This window comes from Heterodontus francisci, chromosome 20 (genome assembly GCF_036365525.1).
Source record: "Heterodontus francisci isolate sHetFra1 chromosome 20, sHetFra1.hap1, whole genome shotgun sequence".
NCBI classification, from domain to species: Eukaryota; Metazoa; Chordata; class Chondrichthyes; order Heterodontiformes; family Heterodontidae; genus Heterodontus; species Heterodontus francisci.
Window position 1 is genome coordinate 46,583,910 of NC_090390.1, and position 23,013 is coordinate 46,606,922.

General features: G+C 42.8%; 1 protein-coding gene across 1 annotated transcript in view; it reads right to left on the bottom strand.

Moving 5' to 3' along the window:
• tcerg1l (transcription elongation regulator 1 like) overlaps positions 1–23,013 on the bottom strand; it is a 744,495-nt gene that overhangs the window by 249,473 nt on the left and 472,009 nt on the right. The window contains exon 9 of the mRNA XM_068053340.1: positions 42–196. Coding sequence (XP_067909441.1) covers positions 42–196 — 155 coding nt within the window. The remainder of the gene's footprint in view (positions 1–41; positions 197–23,013) is intronic.

Here is a 23,013-nt window from a genome sequence, read left to right on the forward strand (position 1 = left end):
ATATACATAATATATATAGCGTTTATGCTACTAATACTTACATGTTGTCAGTTCTATTTTACGCTTATGAGGAGGGTCTTGAATAATTTTGTTAATATCACCTCGACCTTCAAGTTCCACTGGCTTTTCCCACACTGACAGTTGTATTGAGGGGTTGAAGAAGAAAACACGGTCATCTCCAGTCCAGACAACACACCTGCACATACAAGAAATTATATTGATAAATAATGGATAGAAATATTGCTGAAGAGGTCTTGGTTTTGATTTTACTGAATGATTCTATTATGGTAAATAATTAATCTAAATTTAAAGCAGAACCAAGCGTTTTTTTAGCTCTTGCTGAAAAATGCTGTTGTATTGGATCTGTGGAAGTCACATCCCATTAGAACAATGATTCTGGCTTTCTTTACAGAATAATATGGGATCAAATCATAGGGCAACACAACTTAAAGATCCAAAGCAAATTTACCTTTAACAAAATAAAACTTAATCCTATTTGCAGTTTGTTTCAACTCATTAATGCTCCTTATTGGTTTTGACAATGATGCAATACTTAATATACACATAACATATATACATAAATTGCACTGATACCTGGGGCTGGATTTTAATTCAGGGACCAGGAACTGGAAATGGGGGCTGGTTCCTGTGATATTGCTTTAATTGTTTTACTACTGATTAACATACTACTGAATATCTAAATAGTTTAGTATACATCATCATAGGAAGTGATACAAGCTAACATGTGATACAATAGTGCAGCAGTGTTCGTCAGCAGGTAGCACATGTATTGAAGAACTCTCCTAGAATCCTGTTATTCTTCAATAAAGAACCCTTCGTTTAGTTTATCAATCATTGTTATGGTGTTTGGTATGTTAGTGTTCAGAGCCAATAACACAACAGTTCCCGATCCCAACCCCACACCACATACTCTAAGCACGCCCATGGGGATTTTCAAAGCTTCAGCCAATTAAAGGCCAAGGAGCAGGCTCACCATCCAGTCAGGGATGGCAGGCAGGCTCCCAACAATGGAGGGCCAATGGGAGGTCCTCCAGCACCCAGTGATCGGCAGTCCTGCTGACCGAAGTGGGAGCTGCTGATCTGAAGGTGGAGAGAGAGAGGGATAAGGCCAGGTAAGTTTTTTTTCAATTTTTAAGAATGCCACAGCTGCCTGGCCATGATCCTGAAGGGGCAAACTCTCCAGGGGATGGTCAGCAGCCACAGCTATGTCCCGGTGGCTGTTATAGGTCGGATGTGCGGTCCTTTGCATGATTCATTGCCCCTCCCACCCCCCTCTCTGAGCTCCAAGCCCACAACATTGGCCTGGATCAGGCTTTAATAATTGACCTCAACTGCAGCTGATCCAACCTCAAGCTGCCCTCATTCAAAATGGCTTGGGGTAGGGATCGGGGCGGCCAACTAATACGGAGGCCGAAACGCCAAAATGGATGCCTGCCCCCCTCAAATCCGGCCCCTAGACTTTAATAGCTGTCACAATTGCAAAGAACTTGTGTAACAGAAAACTAACTTGGAGAAATTTGATCACTTTATAGTTCTCAATTTTTTATTTTCCCATTTCAAAGAAAAATTAAATTGCTCTTTAGATCTTCTACATCACGTACTATTTCTAAGTTGAAAGTGTGGGCATAAAACCTGTTCATTGATCCCTGTAATGCTGCTCTTTAGTCTGTATTTGTCCCAATTTTGAACCCACTTGACAGGAATGGAAAAGGTTTATGTCAATCACCATTTTACACATAAGATTTTCTCATCCATTGGATTCTAATGGAGCTAGCTTGCAGTAAGGGACATTGATAGGGTAATGGATCCGGGGGTTGGGAGGAGGAGTGGAGAGGGCCCAGAATAGGCCAGCAGTGGAATAGAAAAATGTTTGAAGGGCCACAAAAATCTTTCAGAAAAATCACCAAAACCATACCTTTTCTGAGCAGCCTCCAGTAGCCTTTTTTAAGGACTTCTGGTTAGGCTGCTCAACACCCACCACAACTGGTACTCACATGCCTGGGTGTCCAAGGTGCGGGGGTGGTGGTGGGGGGGTGGTGAGAGAGAGAGAGTCCAATGTCTGTGCAGTAGCCTCAATCCTTGGGATTTTGAAAGGATGGATTTAAGGTTTCAACAGCAACAAGGGAGAGATAAGACATACTCAATGCTTCAGAGACGCAAGAATACAGTGTTGGTGATAAATCAGTGCAAAAGATTTTAGGAACTGAGTTCAATATCAAGTTGAATATTGGCGCTTATCAAATTAAGCCAGAGCAGTTAGTGTGGGCTTGATAATACAGCTAGAGACAGAAGCACATAGGAGTAGAAAAGGATAGCTTCTCTTTTGTCAACAGTAAGATGAAGAAAGTTTTGGGTCACCAATAACTTGACACATAAAGTTGTATAGCACAGTGACAGGCTTGAAGTTAATGGTGACGGCAGAGAGGTCGGATTGGATGTCGTAGTTATAAATGTGAAAGTAAAACTCATTTGTGGATTTTTTTTTTATCGTTCATGGGATGTGGACATTGCTAGCAAGGACAGCAATTATTGCCCATCCCTAGTTGACTTTGAGAAGGTGGTGGTGAACCACCTTATTGAACTGCTGCAGTCTGTGTAGTGAAGATATTTCCACAGTACTGTTAGGTAGGAGTTCCAGGATTTTGACCCAGTGACATATTTCCAAGTCAGGATAATGTGTGACTTGGAAGGGAACTTGCAGGTGGTGGTGTTCCCATGTCCTTGTCCTTCTAGGTGGTAGAGGTTATGGATTTAGGAAGTGCTGGCAAAGAAACCCTGGCAAGTTGCTGCAGTGCATCTTGTAGATGATACACAGTGCAGCTACCGTGCACTGGTGGTGGAGGGAGTGAATTTTTAAGGTGGTAGGTGGGTTGCCAATCAAGCATGCTATTTTGCCATGTATGTTGTTGAGCTTCTTGAGTATTGTTGGAGCTGCACTCATCCAGGCAAGTGGAGAATATTCCATCACACTCCTGATTTGTACCTTGTGGAGGGTGGTAGGGCTTTAGGGAGTGAGGAAGTTGAATCACTCACCACAGAATACCCAACTTCTGTTCTGCTTTTGCAGCCACAGTATTTATATGCTGGTCCCATTAAGTTTCTCATTAACCCCAGGATGTTGATAATGGGGGATTTGGCCATGGTAAAGTGCATTGAATATCAAGGGGAGGTGGCTAGACCTTCTCTTGTTGTAGATGGCAATTGCCTAGCACTTGTGTGGCATGAATGTTACTTGCCACTTATCAGCCCAAGCCTGAAAATTGTCCAGGTCTTGCTGCATCCAGGCACAAACTGCTTTATTATCTGAGGAGTTACAAATAGAACTGAACACTGTTGTTGTGAAGGGTCAATGTAAATGATGAATGGGAACTCAAATTCTGGGGCACATCTAACTGACTGCATAACCATGAAAGGAGAACTTATTGAGGATACATACTGACTACAAGACAGTGCTGAGTTCTGGAGATTTACTTAGGATCAGAGATAATGGAAGAGAACTTAGTGGTCATTGGTTCTATAAAAGATAGTTATTGAAGATGAAAATGAGGAGCAGTGAGCTCCTTTAGTAGTCAGATAGGATGCCATTGTTGATTTGCATAAAGATAAGGAGGGGCAAGAGCATGGAGCGACTTGAAAACAAAGGAGAACATTTTAAAATCAAGGCGTTGCTTAACTGGGGGCCAATGTGGCACAGGGGCGATGGATGAACAGGACTTGGTGTGAGTTAAAACTGAGAATTTTTTTAACCAGGACATAACAAGCCCAACAAGAGGGGCCGCAATTCTAGATTTAGTCTTAGGAAATGAAGCTGGTCAAGGTGGATGAAGTAGCAGTGAATGACCATAATACAGTTAGATTTAACATTATTATGGAAAAGGACAAGGATAGAACAAGAGTAAAAGTTTTAAATTGGGGGAAGGCAAACTTTACGATGCTGAGAGGTGATCTGGCGAAAGTGGACTGGATACAGCTACTTGAAGGGAAATTGAAGTGGCTAACCAGTGGGAAGCATTCAAAAGCAAGATTCTACAGGCACAGTTTAGACATGTCCCCACAAAGAAAAAGGGTGGTACTGCCAAATCTAGAGCTCCCTAGTTATCTAGAAGCATATAGGGTAGGATAAAGCAGAAAAGAAAGCTTATGACAGTCACAAATAACTTAATATTTTAAAAAGCCTAGAGGAGTATAGGAAGTGCAGGGGTGAAGTAAAAAAAAGAAACTAGGAAAGTAAAGAGAAGACATGAAAAAATATTGGCAGGTAAAATCAAGGAAAATCCAAAGATGTTTTATCAGCACATTAAGAGCAAAAGGATAACTAAGGAAAGGGTAGGGTCTATCAAAGATATACAAGGTAAATTATGCGTGGATGCAGAAGATGTGGGCAAGGTTCTTAATGAGTACTTTGTCTCTGTCTTCACAAAGGAGAGGGATGATGCAGACATTATAGTTAAAGAGGAGTGTGAAATATTAGATACGATAAGCATGCGAGGAAGTACTAGCAGGTATGACATCCTTGAAAGTGGATAAATCACTAGGGCCTGATGGATTGTATCCCAGGCTGTGAAAGGAAGCCAGGGAGAAAATAGCAGATGCACTGAGGATCATTTTCAAATCCTCACTAGATATAGGTGAGGTACCAGAGGATTGGAGGTCTGCAAACGTTGTACCATAGTTTAAAAAGGGTGTGAGGGATAGGCCAAATAATTATAGGCTGGTCAGTCTGACCTCAGTGGTGGGCAAATTATTAGAATCAATTCTGAGAGATAGGATAAACTGTCACTTAGAAAGGCATGGATTAATCGGGGTAGTCATCATGGCTTTGTTAAGGGAAGGTCATGTCTTACTAAACTAATTGAATTTTTTGAGGAAGTAACAAGGAGGATTGATGAGGGGAGTGCAGTGCATGTTATCTACATGGATTTTAGTAAGGCAGTTGACAACATCCCACATGGCAGACTTGTCAGAAAAGTAAAAGCCCATGGAATACAGGGGAATGTGGCGAGTTGGATCCAAAATTGGCTCAGTGACAGAGAACAAAGGATAATGGTCAGCAGATGATTTTGCGAATGGAAGGCAGTTTCCAGTGGCATCCACAGGGTTCAGTGTTGGCTCTTTGTGGTATATATTAATGTTTTGGACTTAAATGTGGGAGACATGATAGGGAAATTTGCAGACGACACAAAAATTGGCTGTGTAGTTGATAGTGAAGAGGATAGCTGTAGACTCCAGAAAGATATCAATGGTTTGGTTTAGTGGGTGGAAAAGTGGCAAATGGAATTCAATCCAGATAAGTATGAGGTAATGCATTTGGGGAGGGCAAATAAAGCAAGGGAATACACAATAAATGGGAGGATATTGAGAGGAGTAGAGGAAATAAGAAATTGGAGTACATGTCCACAGGTCCCTGAAGGTGGCAGGACAGGTAAAGTAGTGAAGAAGGCATATGGAATGCTTTCCTTTATTTGCCGAGGTATGGAATACAAAAGCAGAAATGTAATGCTGGAACTGTATAAAATGCTGGTTAGGCCACAATTGGAGTATTGTGTACAGTTCTGATCACCACATTACAGGAAGGACATAATTGCTCTGGAGAGAGAAGATTTACAAGAATATTGCCAGGGCTTGAAAATTGCAGCTATGAGGAAAGATTGGAGAGACTAGGATTGTTTTCCTTAGAACAGAGGAGGCTGAGGGGTGACTTAACTGAAGTGTACAAAATTATGAAGGGCCAAGATAGAGTAGACAGGAAAACTCTGTTTCCCCTAGCGGAGAGGTCAATTACCAGGGGGCACAGATTTAGGTGATTGGTAAAAAGATTAGAGGGGGCATGAGGAAAAACTTTTTCACCCAGAGGGTGGTGGGTGTCTGGAATTCACTGCCTGGATCAGTGGTGGAGGCAGAAACCCTCAACTCACTTAAAAGTTACCTGGATCTGCACCTGCATTGTAATCTGCAAGGCTACGGAGCAGGTGCTGAAAGGTGGGATTAGATTGGGTGGCTAGTTTTTTCAACTGGCCCAGACACGATGGGCTGAATGGCCTATTTCTGTGCCGTACCTTTTCGATGGTTCGAAACATGGGCAGCAGAGTTTGGGATGATCTCAAGTTTATGAAGGGTAGAACATGGGAGTGAGTTGATATAGTTAAGTCCAGAGATAACAAAAGCATGGATGAGGGTTTCAGCATCAGTTGAGCTGAGTCAAGTGTAGACCAAAGATCAAAGAACAGTACAGCACAGGAACAGGCCATTCGGCCCTCCAAGCCTGTGCCGATCTTGATGCCTGTCTAAACTAAAACCTCCTGCACTTCCGGTGTCCGTATCCCTCTATTCCCATCCTATTCATGTATTTGGCAAGATGCCTCTTGAACGTCTCTATGGTACCTGCTTCCACCACCTCCTCCGGCAACAAGTTCCAGGCACTCACCACCCTCTGTGTAAAGAACTTGCCTCGCACATCCCCTCTAAACTTTGCCCCTCTCACCTTAAACCTATGTCCCCTAGTAACTGACTCTTCCACCCTGGGAAAAAGCTTCTGACTATCCACTCTGTCCAAGCTGCTTATAACTTTGTAAACCTCTATCATGTCGCCCCTCCACCTCCGTCGTTCCAGTGAAAACAATCCGAGTTTATCCAACCTCTCCTCATAGCTAATGCCCTCCAGACCAGGCAACATCCTGGTAAACCTCTTCTGTACCCTCTCCAAAGCCTCCACGTCCTTCTGGTAGTGTGGCGACCAGAATTGCATGCAATATTCTAAGTGTGGCCGAACTAAAGTTCCGTACAGCTGCAGCATGCCTTGCCAATTTTTATACTCTATGCCCCGACCGATGAAGGCAAGTATGCGTATGCCTTCTTGACTACCTTATCCACCCGCGTTGCCACTTTCGGTGACCTGTGGACCTGTACGCCCAGATCTCTCTGCCTGTCAATACTCCTAAGGGCTCTGCCATTTACTGTATACCTCCCACCTGCATTAGACCTTCCAAAATGCATTACCTCACATTTGTCCGGATTAAACTCCATCTGCCATTTCTCCGCCCAAGTCTCCAACCGATCTATATCCTGCTGTATCCTCCGACAATCCTCATCACTGTCCGCAACTCTACCAACCTTTGTGTCGTCCGCAAACTTACTAATCAGACCAGCTACATTTTCCTCCAAATCATTTATATATACCACAAACAGCAAAGGCCCCAGCACTGATCCCTGCGGAACACCACTAGTCACATCCCTCCATTCAGAAAAGCACCCTTCCACTGCTACCCTCTGTCTTCTATGACTGAGCCAGTTCTGTATCTATCTTGCCAGCTCCCCTCTGATCCCATGTGACTTCACCTTTTGCACCAGTCTGCCATGAGGGACCTTGTCAAAGGCTTTACTGAAGTCCATATAGATAGCATCCACTGCCCTTCCTTCATCAATCATCTTTGTTACTTCCTCAAAAAACTCAATCAAATTAGTGAGACACGACCTCCCCTTCACAAAACCACGCTGCCTCTCGCTAATAAGTCCATTTGTTTCCAAATGGGAGTAAATCCTGTCCCGAAGAATCCTCTCTAATAATTTCCCTACCACTGACGTAAGGCTCACCGGCCTATAATTTCCTGGATTATCCTTGCTACTCTTCTTGAACAAAGGAACAACATTGGCTATTCTCCAGTCCTCTGGGACCTCACCTGTAGCCAATGAGGATGCAAAGATTTCTGTCAAGGCCCCAGCAATTTCTTCCCTTGCCTCCCTCAGTATTCTGGGGTAGATCCCATCAGGCCCTGGAGACTTATCTACCTTAATGCTTTTCAAGACTCCCAACACCTCCTCCTTTTTGATAATGAGATGACTGAGACTATCTACACTCCCTTCCCTAGGCTCATCATCCACCAAGTCCTTATTCTTGGTGAATACTGATGCAAAGTACTCATTTAGTACCTTGCTCATTTCCTCTGGCTCCACAAATAGATTCCCTTCTCTGTCCTTGAGTGGGCCAACCCTTTCCCTGGTTACCCTCTTGCTCTTTATATACGTATAAAAAGCCTTGGGATTTTTCTTAATCCTGTTTGCCAATGACTTCTCATAACCCCTTTTAGCCCTCCTGACTCCTTGCTTTAGTTCCTTCCTACTGTCTTCATATTCCTCAAGGGATTCGTCTGTTCCTAGCCTTCCAGCCCTTACGAATGCTTCCTTTTCTTTTTGACGAGGCTCACAATATCCCACGTTATCCAAGCTTCCCGAAACTTGCCAAACTTATCCTTCTTCCTCACAGGAACATGCTGGTCCTGGATTCTAATCAACTGACGTTTGAAAGACTCCCACATGTCAGATGTTGATTTAACCTCAAACAGCCGCCCACAATCTAAGACTTGCAATGTTAGGGAGGTCAAAGTAGGCAGTCTTGGTGATGGCGCAGACATGTGGTCAGAAGTTCATCTCGGAATCAAATACGACATCAAGGTTGCGAAGAGTCTGGTTCAGTCTCTCACAGTTGTCAAGGAGAGGATTTGAGTACTTTGCAACAGAATGGGTTTATTTTTTATAGATACAGCACTGAAACAGGCCCTTCGGCCCACCGTGTCTGTGCCGACCATCAACCACCCATTTATACTAATCCTACACTAATCCCATATTCCTACCACATCCCCACCTGTCTTTATATTCCCCCTTTGTGGCAGGGAACAAAGACAATGGTTTCACTCTTCCCAATATTTAGTTGGAGGAAATTTCTGCTCATCCGCTACTGGACATTGGACAAGCAGTCTGACAGATTAGAGACTGTGGAGGAGTGAAGAGAGGTAGAGCTGGATGTTATCAGTGTACATGTGGAAACTGACTGGTTTTTGGATGATATAGCTGAGGGGCAGCATGTGGATAAGAAATAGAAGGGGTCAAGGATAGATCCTTGGGGGAGACCAATGGTAACAGTGTGGGAGCAGGAATCAAAGCCATTGCAGGTGATTCTCTGTCGAGAAAGAGTAGATTAAAATTAGGGTAATAGTTTGAGAAAATAGAACAACTGAGAGTGAGTTTGAAGGACAAGTTGATGACAGTGGCTTTGAAAGGAATAGAACAATGCCAGAGCACAAGTTGGCAAGCATAGTTATAAGACACGAAAATTGGGTAGTGATAAACTGTGTCAGAACAGGTTTGAAAGAGTAGGTGGTGGGCTTCAAGGAAGAGATGAGGACTGAGTGAGGGAGTTGGGGTAGAAGTTGCAAAGTGTCAGAGGGGGTGGGCAGTTGTATTGGGAGGAGGTACAGGAGGAGTAAGGGGAAGGGAGAAGGGTGGCTGAGGAGATGGTGGTGGGTAAGTGGATGATCTTGATTTTGAAAAGAATGTATTCATGAGCTCTTCGCATTTATTATTGTATATAAGGACTGGGGGGCAGATGATGGACCTAGACAGGTTTATGGATTGTTTTTGTTCTCAGTAAATCTTGGAGTAATGAGGATTGGGCCAGTGAGGTGGAGACCATAATGCATTTTCAAAAATTAGCATTAGATGAAAATACTTACAATACATGTAGAAAAGCAACTCAAGTCACTCAGCCCTATAGACATGCAGCAAACATGATTATTATGAGCAGTTGCATAATGTATCTCCAGTGAGCAGTATTGTGGAATATTAGAATGTTTCCATGGTAAGTTCATGAGTACTGTAAAAAGGCTAAGAACTTCTGCACATAAAGAGAATGGAAGAAGCTACTCCTAATTAGCTAATTAAAAGACAGCAATAGTTAGATCTAGCATCAGGTAATTGGCCTGAGAATTTGAGAAACATGGAAAATCAAAAAGAGGAAACAAAGAAAATAATAGATGCAAAAAACATTTCCCCTTCTGACTCATCAGTAAGCTCACTGTGTGCCATTGTACTCAGTCATACACCTTCCAAACCCGCGACCTCTACCAACTAGAAGGACAAGGGCAGCACATACATGGGAACACCACCACCTGCAAGTTCCCCTCCAAGTCACGCACCATCCTGACTTGGAACTATATCGGCGTTCCTTCACTGTCGCTGGGTCAAAATCCTGGAACTCCCTTCCAGCAGCACTGTGGGTGTACCTACCCCACATGGACTGCAGCGGTTCAAGAAGGCAGCTCACCACCACCTTCTCAAGGGCAATTAGGGATGGGCAATAAATGCTGGCCTGGCCAGTGACGCCCACATCCCATGAAAGAATAATAAAAAATAACACACTGTGAAGGTCCCAAGTTAAGTTCATGGTAAGCCGATTGCATTGGGGCACTAGAATTGTCCTCAGTGTCCATGAGCTAAGGAAAGGAGAAGATTCTTTTCTTGGCAACTATTTAACAACACCTAAAGGAAAGTATGCATGTGTGGCCTAGGGTGAAAAGGGGATCAGACTGGGTTGTGATATCCTCTATGACGAATATCCTGGAAATGTAAAGGCTTACAGATGAAGGGACCAACACACTCCTGCTGTAACTCCAGTGGGAGCTGAGCTGGGTTACAAATTAAACTGTACTCCAGAATTGCCAGGCCCTGGCCTTACATCTGAGTTTACCTGGGCCTTGAAAGGGGAGAGCCTCTACCTGTCCCAAACAAAGCCACTGACGTAGGAGAAGGCAGGGCTCAGAGCAGGTACTGGCAAGTCTGGGAGTTTTCATGTCCTTAGCCTAGACATCTGGCTCACTGAGTGAAACCAGCTATACAGGCCTAGAGAATTGCAGCTGTGGCTCATACCTGATGCCCAGGCCCAAGAAATGGACTGAACTCCAAAGAGCCATGCTCAGGTAGGGACATACCCCTGAACTGTGAATGCGAGTGGGGCCAGCATCAGAGATTTCAAAAGGGGCATATCTTGGCACTTATGCAAGGAAATGACCAATGTAAATTTTTGACCCTGAAGAATTGCCACATGGACTAGCTAAATGATTGTTGCTGGTGCCCGTGAGATCAAATCTTAGACCAATTACTGGCTTTAGCGAAAAGATGGACAAAAAGTGGGGAAAACTGTAAAATAAATGAAAGGAAATCTCTTTTTAAAAGAAAATAGGTCTTACTGTACTGTTCTTCAATGGCTGAAGCACTTGAAATAGATGAAAGGGGCAGAGGGGTTAAAAATGAGACAGTTTGGCCCGGATTTCACGGTAAGCGGCGAAGCGACAGTGCTCGTCACTGACCTCGAAGAAAGCTACCCGCAAATATCTAGGGATTTCTGTGCCATGGACTTCCCCTTTCCTGAGTTCAGTTTAAATCTGGCACCAATTCAAGGGGATCTCCAGGCACCTAGCATCAGAGTTGTAATCGATCAGTGTAAACAGCCAAGCATATTGAAAGCAGACAGCAAACCAGGAAGTAAAATGCACTGAATTTTTCACTTTTAGTTAAAGAATTTTACAGCCAGTGAAATAAATGATTGGGACATACTCAATAGATTAAAGTGAAAACTGAAATATCATAAATGGTTTAAAAAAAATTAAAAATGTGAATTTGACCTTCCACAAATAAAGAATCAGTTTTTCAGGGACCATGAAACTATTCAGCATTAATTATGAACTATGCTGTTAAAAATCCAGTTACACCTCATTCAAGGTTTTTTTTACAGCAAGACTAATAGTGTAAAAGAGAAAAAAAATGGAACAATGTGTGAGCCTGGTCAGAATGAGCAAATAATGAGATTCCAGGAGTGATCTGTTAAGACCCTAACCAGAGGAATTTTCCATGAAAGCAATCGAAGTTCAAATAGGAATTGAAGATTTTCTAATTAGCATCAGCACTGAAAGTTAACAGGGAAATTAAGCTACCAAAACAGAGTTCAGCGCAATAAATTTCTTTACCCAGAGAGTGGTGAGAATGTGGAACTCATTCCCACATGGAATGATTGAGGTGAAGAGCATAGATGCATTTAAGGTGAAGCTAGTTAAGTACATGAGAGAGAAAGGAATGGAAGTATGCGGATAAGCAAGGTGGGAGGAAGCTCGCATGCAGCATAGACACTGGCAATGACCTGTTGGGCCAAATGGCCTGTTTCTGTGCGGTAAATATCTATGTAATCATAATTTACCAAGAAAAAATTAAGAAATAAGCCGCTTGACCCCCATAACACACAAATTGCCTAATACTCCAGATCTAATCAGAAACTTTCAAATCCTGGGTGTTCAAAGAGGAAGGGCAGAATTTATGTGAACAGTGGTGTGAAACTGACAGGATCAGATCAGCCACTGGTTTCACATCCTGTCCAATTTTATGTTCCAAGTAAATGTAATGCGAATAACATTTCTGTAACCTCCTTCTTTATTCAGGTCGAGTATTTCCAGTTCATATAAAGTAATTCCCATTCAATGCTTTACATTCAACGTGAGTACTATGCATATGTTTTACTTAAACTTAACTAATAAAAATGCTCACATTGCTTGTAACTAGATGCTCCTTAAAAAAGACTTTTATAAAATTCACTTGTCAATGCTGCTCAGTATATATGACCTCCAATCTGGTTGACAGACCTTTCATAATTGCAATGCCATTCACAATCAGCAATGATATGGGATAATAACTTCCACTTGATTAAGATTGTTATCTTTTCAGCAGGATAGATATCTTTGATTATCTTAATGAGCCAGATAACCTACCATCTGCAAAGACCCTTTATGCTGCACTAGGACAGAGACCAGAGAAAAATGCTGAATACATTTAACTTCATCATTCTCACTGTTTTGTACTCTTTTATTTTTCATTTTAAATTAATTTAAGATAATTGATTTAATCTGAGTACCTACCAGAAGTTCAATGTGACAAATCTTGATTCGGGATGATTTCCTCTCTGTGCTGGATGTAGCAAAGTATAAATACGAACATATGAATTAGGAGCAGGAGTAGGCCACTCGGCTCCGCCATTCAATAAGATCATGGCTGATCTGATTGTAACTTCAACTCCACATTCTCACCTACCCCTGATAACTTTTCACCCACTTGCTTATCAAGAATCTATTTACCTCTGCCTTAAAAATATTCAAAGACTGCTTCCACCGCCTTTTGAAGAGTTTCAAAGAGTCACGACCCTCTGAGAGAAAAATTTCTCCTCATCTCTGTCTTAAATGGGTGACCACTTACTTTCAAACAGTGACCCCTAGTTCTAGATTCTCCCACAAGAGGAATCATCCTTTCCACATCCACCATGTCAAGACCCCTCAGGATTTTATATGTTACAATCAAGTCACCTCTTACTCTTCTAAACTCCAGTGGATACAAGCCTAGCCTGTCCAATCTTTCCTCATACGACAATCCATCCGTTCCAGGCGTTAGTCTAATAAACCTTCTCTGAACTGCTTCCAACACATTTACATCCTTCCTGGAATAAGGAGACTAGTACTGTACACAGTACTCCAGATATGGTCTTACCAATGCCCGGTATAACTGAAGCATAATCTCCCTACTTTTGTATGACATTCAATTAGCTTTCCTAATTACTTGTTGTACCTACATACTAACCTTTTGTGATTCATGCACTAGGACACCCAGATCGCTCTGCATTTCAGAGCTCTGCAATCTCACGCCATTCAGATAATATGCTTCTTTTTTGTTCTTCCTGCCAAAATGGACAATTTGACACTTTCCCACATTATACTCCATTTGCCAGATCTTTGTCCACTCATTTAACCTATCTATATCCCTTTGTAGCCTCCTTATGTCCTCTTCACAACTTACTTTCTTACCTATTTTTGTGTCATCAGCAAATTTAGCAACCATACCTTCAGTCCCTTCATCCAAGTCATTTATATAAAATTGTAAGAAGTTGAGGCTCCAGCACTGATCCCTGCGGCACACCACTTGTTACATCTTGACAACCAGAAAATGACCCATTTATGCCTACTGTCTGTTTCCTGTTAACTAGCCAATCTTATATCCATGCCAATATGTTACCCCCTACTCTATGAGCTTTTATTTTCCGCAATAACCTTTGATGTGACACCTTATCATATGCCTTCTAGAAATCTAAGTACAGTACATCCACGGGTTCCCCTTTATCCACAGCACATGATACTTCTTCAAAGAACTCCAATAAATTGGTTAGACATGACTTCCCTTTCACAAAACCATGTTGACTCTGCCTGATTACCGTGAATTTTTCTAAGTGTCCTGCTATCATATCTTTCATAACAGTTTCTAACATTTTCTCTAAGACAGATGTTAAGCTAACTGGCCTGTAGTTTCTGCTTTCTGTCTCCCTCCCTTTTTGAATAAATGAGTTACATTTACTATTTTCCAATCTAATGCAACCTTTCACCAATCCAGGGAATTTGGGAAAATTAAAACCAATGCATCAACTATCTCACTAGCCACTTCCTTGAAGACCCGAGGATGAAGTCCATCAGAACCTGGGGACTTGTCAGCCCGTAGCTCACACCATCATTTAATTACTTTGAAGAAGGAAATTTTTAACAGCCTTTCACATTTTAGAGGAGAACACCATTATATGTTTTCAGCATACTTCCAACATTTCTATTCTTCTTTGATGCTCAGTATGTGGTAATTAAAGAATTTGGACATACATTTTCTTAATCTATCAATGTCCAAGCTTTCTGGACACATGCAAAAAGCTGCTGCTTACTTATGAAGCAGAGGTGTTAAGTAACTTAAATTAGACAATGGAATACAGAAAATAAAATCAGTGCAATAAAAAACGGTGAGGGACTCAAAAACTCCATTTTAGACAGAGCTACTCTGTCAAATATTTTTCATGTTTGTGTTATTTAGCATTTGAAATTCTACTGTCTGTTCCTGGCTTAACTATTTTGCACTAAAAATGGTCAAATCTCATTAGTGTCAGATTATAATAGATTTTTACTTCTAAGTCTGGAAATCTCACAATATATTCAGTAATACTTGCACTTTAAGCCCATTTCATTTGTTAAATTAATACAAAGCTTTACATATACATTTTGAAGCTGTATCAGCATGTATACTAAATATTCCAGCAGTCAAGTGGACAAAAATGTACACAGAGAATTCACTGGAATTTGTGTTGAATTTAATGACCTTTTTTTTTTATTTAGAGATACAGCACTGAAACAGGCCCTTCGGCCCACCGAGTCTGTGCCGACCATCAACCACCCATTTATACTAATCCTACACTAATCCCATATTCCTACCATATCCCCACCTGTCTCTATGTTTCCCTACTACCTACCTATGCTAAGGGCAATTTATAATGGCCAATTAACCTATCAACCTGCAAGTCTTTTTGGCATGTGGGAGGAAACCGGAGCACCCGGAGGAAACCCACGCAGACATAGGGAGAACTTGCAAACTCCACACAGGCAGTACCCAGAATTGAACCAGGGTCGCTGGAGCTGTGAGGCTGCGGTGCTAACCACTGCGCCACTGTGGTTCCCTTGGCTCCCTTCCAGCAGCTGGGTACCTTTTGAATTTTTCTCCCATAAATGAGGTCACAACTCCTGCCTTCTCATAGTACACCAACAAAGACACAGATTTTGTCACAAGTTGTGATTTTTCAACTTTGTGCTTCTGGCAGGGAGCTTTGCCAATGGATGTGCGCTAGAAATCTGGACGTACTGTGTATGATTCTCAGACGATTCATTTAAATGGTTGAAAAACCATATGCAGTGCCTCCCTACCCCAGATTTGTAGTCCATGCTCCTGGTGTGAAAGGCTCCCTGTAAAGATAGATATTTACCCCTGGATTGCATATTTGAAGTATAGGTACATTTCATCTAATAAACAATACAGATTATTGTGGAATAAAAACAGAAAGTGCTGGAAATACTCAGCAGGTCTGGCAGCATCTGTAGGGAGAGAAGCAGCGTGTCCAACCCATTTCCCACACCTCTGCCCTCACCCCTTCCCCTCCCTCCCAGAACCGCGACAGGGTTCCCGTTGTCCTCCCTTTCCACCACACCAACCCACATATCCAAAGGGTCATCCTCCACCATTTCCGCCAGCTCCAGCATGATGCCACCACCAAACGCATCTTCCCCTCCCCTGTCAGCATTCTAAAGGGATCGTTCCCTCTGTGACACCCTGGTCCACTCCTCCATTACCCCCGACTCCTCGTCCCCTTACCAGGGCACCTTCCCATGCATTCACAAGAGGTGTAATACCTGCCTTTTTACCTCCTCTCTCCTCACCATCCAAGGCCGCAAACAATCCTTTCATGTGAAGCAGCGATTTACTTGTACTTCTTACAATTTAGTATATTGTATTCACTGCTCACAATGCAGTCTCCTCTACATTGGGGAGACCAACTACAGAATGGGTGACTGCTTTGCGGAACACCTCCGTTCAGTCCAAAAGCATGAACCTGAGCTTCCAGTTGCTTGCGATTTCAACTGCACTCCCCCCACCTCCCACCCCGCTCTCATGCCCACATTTCTGACCTTGGCCTGCAGTGTTCCAGTGAACATCATGCAAGCTCGAGGAACAGCATCTTATTTTCCAATTTGACACTCTACAGCCTTCCAGACTGAACAATGAGTTCAATCATTTCAGAGCATGACTGGCCCTTTTTTTAGCATTATTTTATTTTATTTTGTCTTATCATTTTTTACAATGTGCCTGCCTTAAAGTGGGTTTTTCATGCTTGTGCCTTTGGCTGGGCTGTTCATTATTCTGTCATTAACACTCTCTTTGCACTAATGCTTTGTCTTTCACCACACCATTTGCGCACTCTCTTTGCCTCTGGCCCATCACTTCCTTGTCAGTTGATCTCTCCAGTCTTCTGTCCGATCACACACCTTCCCTTTTCTTCTTTTTCATCCCCATCCCCACTTTACTTGCTTAGAACCTATTACATTTCAAACCATTGCCAGTTCTGATGAAAGGTCACAGACCTGAAACGTTAACTCTACTTCTCTCTTCACAAATGCTGCCAGACCTCCTGAGTATTTCCAGCACTTTCTGTTTTTAATTCAGATTTCTAGCATCCGCAGTATTTTGCTTTTATTTCAGATTATTGTGGTTCCTGTAAGTGAATGGAAGAACACCCTCTATAAAAGAGCAATCTGTTCTGATTCAGGCGCATTCAAGATACAACTGCTTAAACACACAGCAAAGATCTGCTTCCAAAGGAAAGTCCACATTTCCTATGAATCAAAACTTGGCTTTATAAACAAAATGACTTTGATAGTGAGTTGCATCTTTTGATGAGGTGCATTCTGTAAATAATACGGATTGCCATATAAGTTTTCATGTAAGTTTTTTTCCTGTTTAAACTAAGGGGGTCTGTGTGCCTTTAAGACTGAGAGAAGTTTTTATATTCTCCGGGAACAGTGTGTGAGCTGCAAGCCTGTTTCCTAGGCAACAGCAAGAGAGAGAGGTCACATACAATATTGTATCAGTTTGACTGTGTGTAAAGACTGGCTAGAATCGGTTTGATCTGGAGACCAGCAAAGCATGCTGTCCCCTGAAGGAAGAATTTGTCTCTCTCAGCAGAAATTCTACATTGGCCTAAAGGCAGTGTTTCACCTGGAAAGGAATCTTTGCATGATTGGAAGTAGCAAATTCCTTTTCACTTCCAGTCTCTGAGAAGTTTCTACCTCAGGAGTGACTTTTTGTTACCGTCAGGCTGTTAAAAGAAGCAAGAGAGGAAATAGCAGAAGGTCTTACCATCATTTTCCAGACCTCACCTGGATACAGAGGATTGGAGAACTGCTAATGTTGTACCTCTGTTGAAAAAGGGAGCGAGGGACAGAGCGAATAATTACAGGCCAATCAGTCTGACCTCAGTCGTGGGCAAATTATTGGAATCTATTCTGAGAGACAGGATAAATTATCACTTAGAAAAGCACAAGTTAATCAAGGATAGTCAACATGCATTTGTTAAGGGGAGATTTTATCTGACCAACTTGATCGAACCTTTTGAAGAAGTAACAAGGAAGATAGATAAGGGGAATGCAGTTGATGTGGTTTACATGGATTTTAGCAAGGCTTTCGACAAGGTCCCACATGGCAGACTGGTTAAAAAATAAAATCCCATGGGATCCATGGAAATGCAGCAAGGTGGATACAAAATTGGCTCAGTGGCAGGAAACAAAGGGTAGTTATTGTTGGGTATTTTTGCGACTAGAGGGCTGTTTCCAGTGGTGTTCCATAGGGCTCAGTACTGGGTCCCCTGGTTTTTGTGGTACATATTAACGATTTGGACGTAAATGTAGGGGGACATGATCAAGAAGTTTGCGCACGACACAAAGATTGGCTGTGTGGTAGATAGCGAGGAGGATAGCTGTAGGCTGCAGGAAGATATTGATGGTCTGGTCAGATCGGTAGAGAAGTGGCAAATGGAATTCAACCCAGAGAAGTGTGAGGCGTTGCATTTGGGGAGGTCAAACAAGGAAAAGGAATATAGGATTAATGGGAAAATACTGAGAAGTGTACAGGAAGTGAGGGACCTTGGAGTAAATGTCGACAGATCCCTGAGGTAGTAGGAAAGGTCAATAAGATGATTAAGAAGGCATATGGAATCCTTTTGTTTATTAATCGAGGTATAGAATGTACGAGCAGAGAGGTTATGCTGGAACTGTATAAATCATTGGTTGAGCCACAACTTGAGTACTGTGTGCAGTTCTGGTCACCTCATTACAGAAAGGATGTAATTGCACGAGAGAGGGTACAGAGGAGATTTACCAGGATTTTGCCAGGACTGGAAAAATGCAGCTATGAGAAAAGATTGGATAGGCTGGGGTAGTTCTCCTTGGAACAAAGACGGCTGAGGGGAGATCTGATTGAAATGTACAAACTTTTGAGAGGCCTGGATACAGTGGATGTGCAGAGCATATTTACCTTAGCAGAGAGGTCAGTGACGAGGGGGCATAGATTTAAAGTGATTGGTAGAAAAATTAGAGGGGAGTTGAGGAAAAATCTTTTCACCCAGATGGTGGCGGGGGTCTGGAACTCACTGTCAGAAAGAATAGTTGAGGCAGAAACCCTCAACTCATTCAAAAGAAGTCTGGATATGCACCTCAAGTGCTGTAATCTGCAGGGCTCTGGACCAAATGCTATAAAGTGGGATTAGAATTGGTGGATCGTTTTTCAGCCAGCATAGACACAATGGGCCAAGTGGCCTCTTTTTGTGCCTTAAATTTTCTATGATTCTATGGCCGGAAATTTACGCTGGGCGGACCGGAGCCAGACTCCGACGTAAATGTCGGTGCCGATCCCGCTCCCGCCCAGCCTGGGGATCCGTCCCGTATTTTACGGATCCCCAGGCTTTAATTGGCCCGAGGCGGGACTTCCACCCACTTGAGGGAGGAGGTCCTGCCTCAGTGAGCTGCCGGCCAATCAGCGGGCCGGCAGCTCTTAGTCTCAGCAGCGCCACCGGGAGCGGTGGCCACTGCTGAGACTGCAGCCCAGCCAGCTGAGGAGGAACCAGGACAGAAGGTAAGTTCGGGCAGCCTCACCAAGGGAATCGGTCGTGCCCTGGTGAGGCTAGGGTGGTCGTTTGGGGGGAGCAGCCTTTCACACATCCGGCACACCTGCTCACCACGGGTAAAATACCCGTGGAGGTGGGCGAGGGCCCTTAAGTGGCCATTAAGTGGCCACTTAAGGGTCTTGATTGGCATCGGGCGGGCAGGCCCTCTCTCACCCCGCGCCCCCCCCGCTGGACCAACGTAAAGTTGGTCGGAGGTGGAATCGGGGCGGTGGAGCTTCCTGAAGCCTGCCGCTCAATTTTACGTCGCCTCCACGCCACCATCAGAATGATTAACGCCATCAGAATGGCATTAACAGTTGCTGTAGAGTTTCTGGGAAAGGAGAATGTGTCCCCCAGTGACTTGACAACTTTACTTAAGAATAAACTAAAAGATTTGGCAGCGAAATTGGGGTTAGAATTGAAATCAAGTGTTCAAAAAGGCAGAGGTAATTGACAAAATATCCCAACATTTAAAATTATAAGAAGAAGAAGAAGTTGGTAAGTCAGAGAGTGATGCAGTGAAAGTGACTGAGATTCAGTTGGAAATGGAAAAACGTAGGCTTCAACAGGCGAAAGAAAGAGCAATAAGAAAACTTGGAAAAAGAGGAAAGGGAAAAAGAGAGCAGTTCAGAGAGAAAGTGAAAGAGAAGAAAGGGAATTTAAATTAAGAGAGATGGAACTAAGACAAAAGAGTTGTCTTGACTCCAGGGACTGTCCTGGTCAGGAAGAATCAGAATTCAGCGCAGGACCCTGCAAAGAGCTGTTTAAATTCATACAAGCTCTCCATAAGTTTGAAGAAAGGGACATAGAGGCATTTTTCATATCTTTTGAAAAAATAGCCGAACAAATGAAGTGGCCAAAGGAAAGCTGGACACTGCTTATGCAAAGAAGGTTGATGGGCAGAGCTAATGAAGTTTATTCCATGCTACCTGAAGAGGCTTCTGCAGATTATGAGATGACAAAAAAAGGCTATCCTCGCTGCATATGACTTATTCCCTGAAGCTTACCGTCAGAAGTTTTGGAACTTAAGGAGATTGGCTGGGCAGATGTATGTAGAATTTCATAGGGTGAAGCAAATTAATTTTGACCATTGGATACGGGCATTAAAGATGGAAACCACATATGAGAACCTGAGAGAACTGATTCTCTTGGAAGAATTTAAAAATTCAATCCCTTCAGTAGTGAGAACTTATGTAGAAAGCCTAAAAGTTTTAAAAGCTAGGCAAGCAGTGGAAATTGCTGATGATTCTGAGCTTGTGAATAAGCCAAAACCTTTGTCCGTTAACCCCATAAACCCAAGAAGGATAGAAAGTGGGAGAGTGAAAGGAAGGCAAGTAGCCGGGGACAAGAAGGAACAGCTGGAAATGCCCCAGGATCTCCTCCTCAGGTCAGAAAGGAAGATGCTGAGGGCAGAAGTGAAGTCTGCAAGCCGAAATGTTATCGTTGCCACAAGATGGGTCATCTTTATTCGGAATGCTAGAAATTGCGAGGTAAACCCATGGAGCTTGTTGGGTACACAAAGCTAATGCAGAGAAAAGAGCTCTGACTGAGAGTACAGCAGATCAGGCTGTAGCTTTAACAGCAGCTGTAAAATAAGATACAAAAACTAAAGTGAATATAGAGGTTAAGAATAAAATACCCGAAAGTTATAATGAATTCTTGTCAAAGAGAAAAGTAACTCTATATCCTTTAAGTGAGGCAGAAAAACCTATCATTATACTTAGGATGCAGGAGCAACCCAAACACTTTTGCTGGGGAAAGGTATAACATTTCCACCAGAGAGCGCCCTGGATTCTAATGTTTTAGTTAATGGAATTGACGGGAGTATATACCTGTACCTTTATATAAAATGTGCCTAGACAGTGACCTAATATGTGGGATGGTAACAGTGGGAGTTGTCCATAGCTTGCCAGTAGAGGGAATTGATCTACTCCTAGGAAATGATTTGGCCAGATCAAAAGTATCAGTTTCTCCTATATTACAGAGAAACCAAGTGAAGTTAAAGAAACGGAACAATTACAGGAACAAGTTCTGGGAATATTTCCCGCGTGTGGAATAACCCGAGCAATTGCTAAACAGGTTCCATTGTCAGAGGTAAAATTGTCACCACAAACAGATAGCCAAGTATCTGAAACCTTATTTGGGGATTTAGATAATCCAAATGGGATGTTTGACAGATCTTCTGTAATTGCAGCACAGCAAGCTGATCCAGTGTTATACAGAATAGCTCAGTCAGCTCTGAAAGAAGCTGAGGCAAAAGGAGTTCCAGAAGGCTATTATATTGAACACGGGGTTTTGAGGAGGAAATGGAGACTGCCTCATAGACCTGTGGACAAAGACTGGACAGTTGTTAAACAGATCGTGGTACGACCTAAATATCACCAGGAATTATTAAAGTGAGCACATGACATTTCTTTTGCAGGACATAGGGGGATTCAGAAGACTAAATCACGTATAAGTCAACATCTTAAAGTATCCCAAGCCAATATGAAAAAATGGGCAGACAAGAATGCAAAGACCCAAAATTTTCAACCAGGGGATAAAGTATTGGTATTGTTACCATTACAGGGTGAACCATTAAAAGCATGGTTCAGTGGCCCATATAAAGTTATTAAAAGAGTGGGTAATGTAGATTACTTGATTGACACCCCTGATTGCCAGAAGAAGAATCGGTTGTGTCATATAAATATGTTAAAGCAATATTATCGCAGGGAGGAGGATAAGCCAGTACAAGTATGTCAGGTAATGGGGACTGTTGAGAAGGAAAAGGATAGTGAGGATGAGGCAGAAGGAGGCCTAGACAATTCTCAGATTGAACCTCCACTATCCGGTTAGCGAATACAGAATAGCTAGGAAAATTGAACAACATGCTTTTGTATTTGGATGCAAAACAATGTGAAGCCCTAGCCAGGCTTTTCACAACATTCAAAAGAGTCTATAGGGATAAGCCAGGTTGACAACCTCAGCCACACATGATGTGGATATAGGGGAATCTATTCCTATAAAGCAACATCCTTACTGCCTAAGTCTGGACAAACAGGCCAAAGTAAAAGCAGAAATCCAATACATGCTGGAAAACAACTTAATTGAACCTAGTCACAGTGGCGCAGTGGTTAGCACCGCAGCCTCACAGCTCCAGCGACCCGGGTTCAATTCTGGGTACTGCCTGTGTGGAGTTTGCAAGTTCTCCCTGTGTCTGCGTGGGTTTCCTCCGGGTGCTCCGGTTTCCTCCCACATGCCAAAGACTTGCACGTTGATAGGTAAATTGGCCATTATAAATTGTCCCTAGTATAGGTAGGTGGTAGGGAAATATAGGGACAGGTGGGGATGTGGTAGGAATATGGAATTAGTGTAGGATTAGTATAAATGGGTGGTTGATGGTTGGCGCAGACTCGGTGGGCCGAAGGGCCTGTTTCAGTGCTGTATCTGTAAACTAAAAGTAGCTGGAGTTCACCCCTAGCCTTAGTGCCTAAACCTGACAGGTCAACCCAACTTTCCATAGACTACAGAAAATTCAATGCAGTAACGAAGACAGACTCCTACCCAATTCCTTGCTTAGAAGACTGTATTGACAGAGTGCGCAGTGCTCGGTTTCTTACAAAGATCGACTT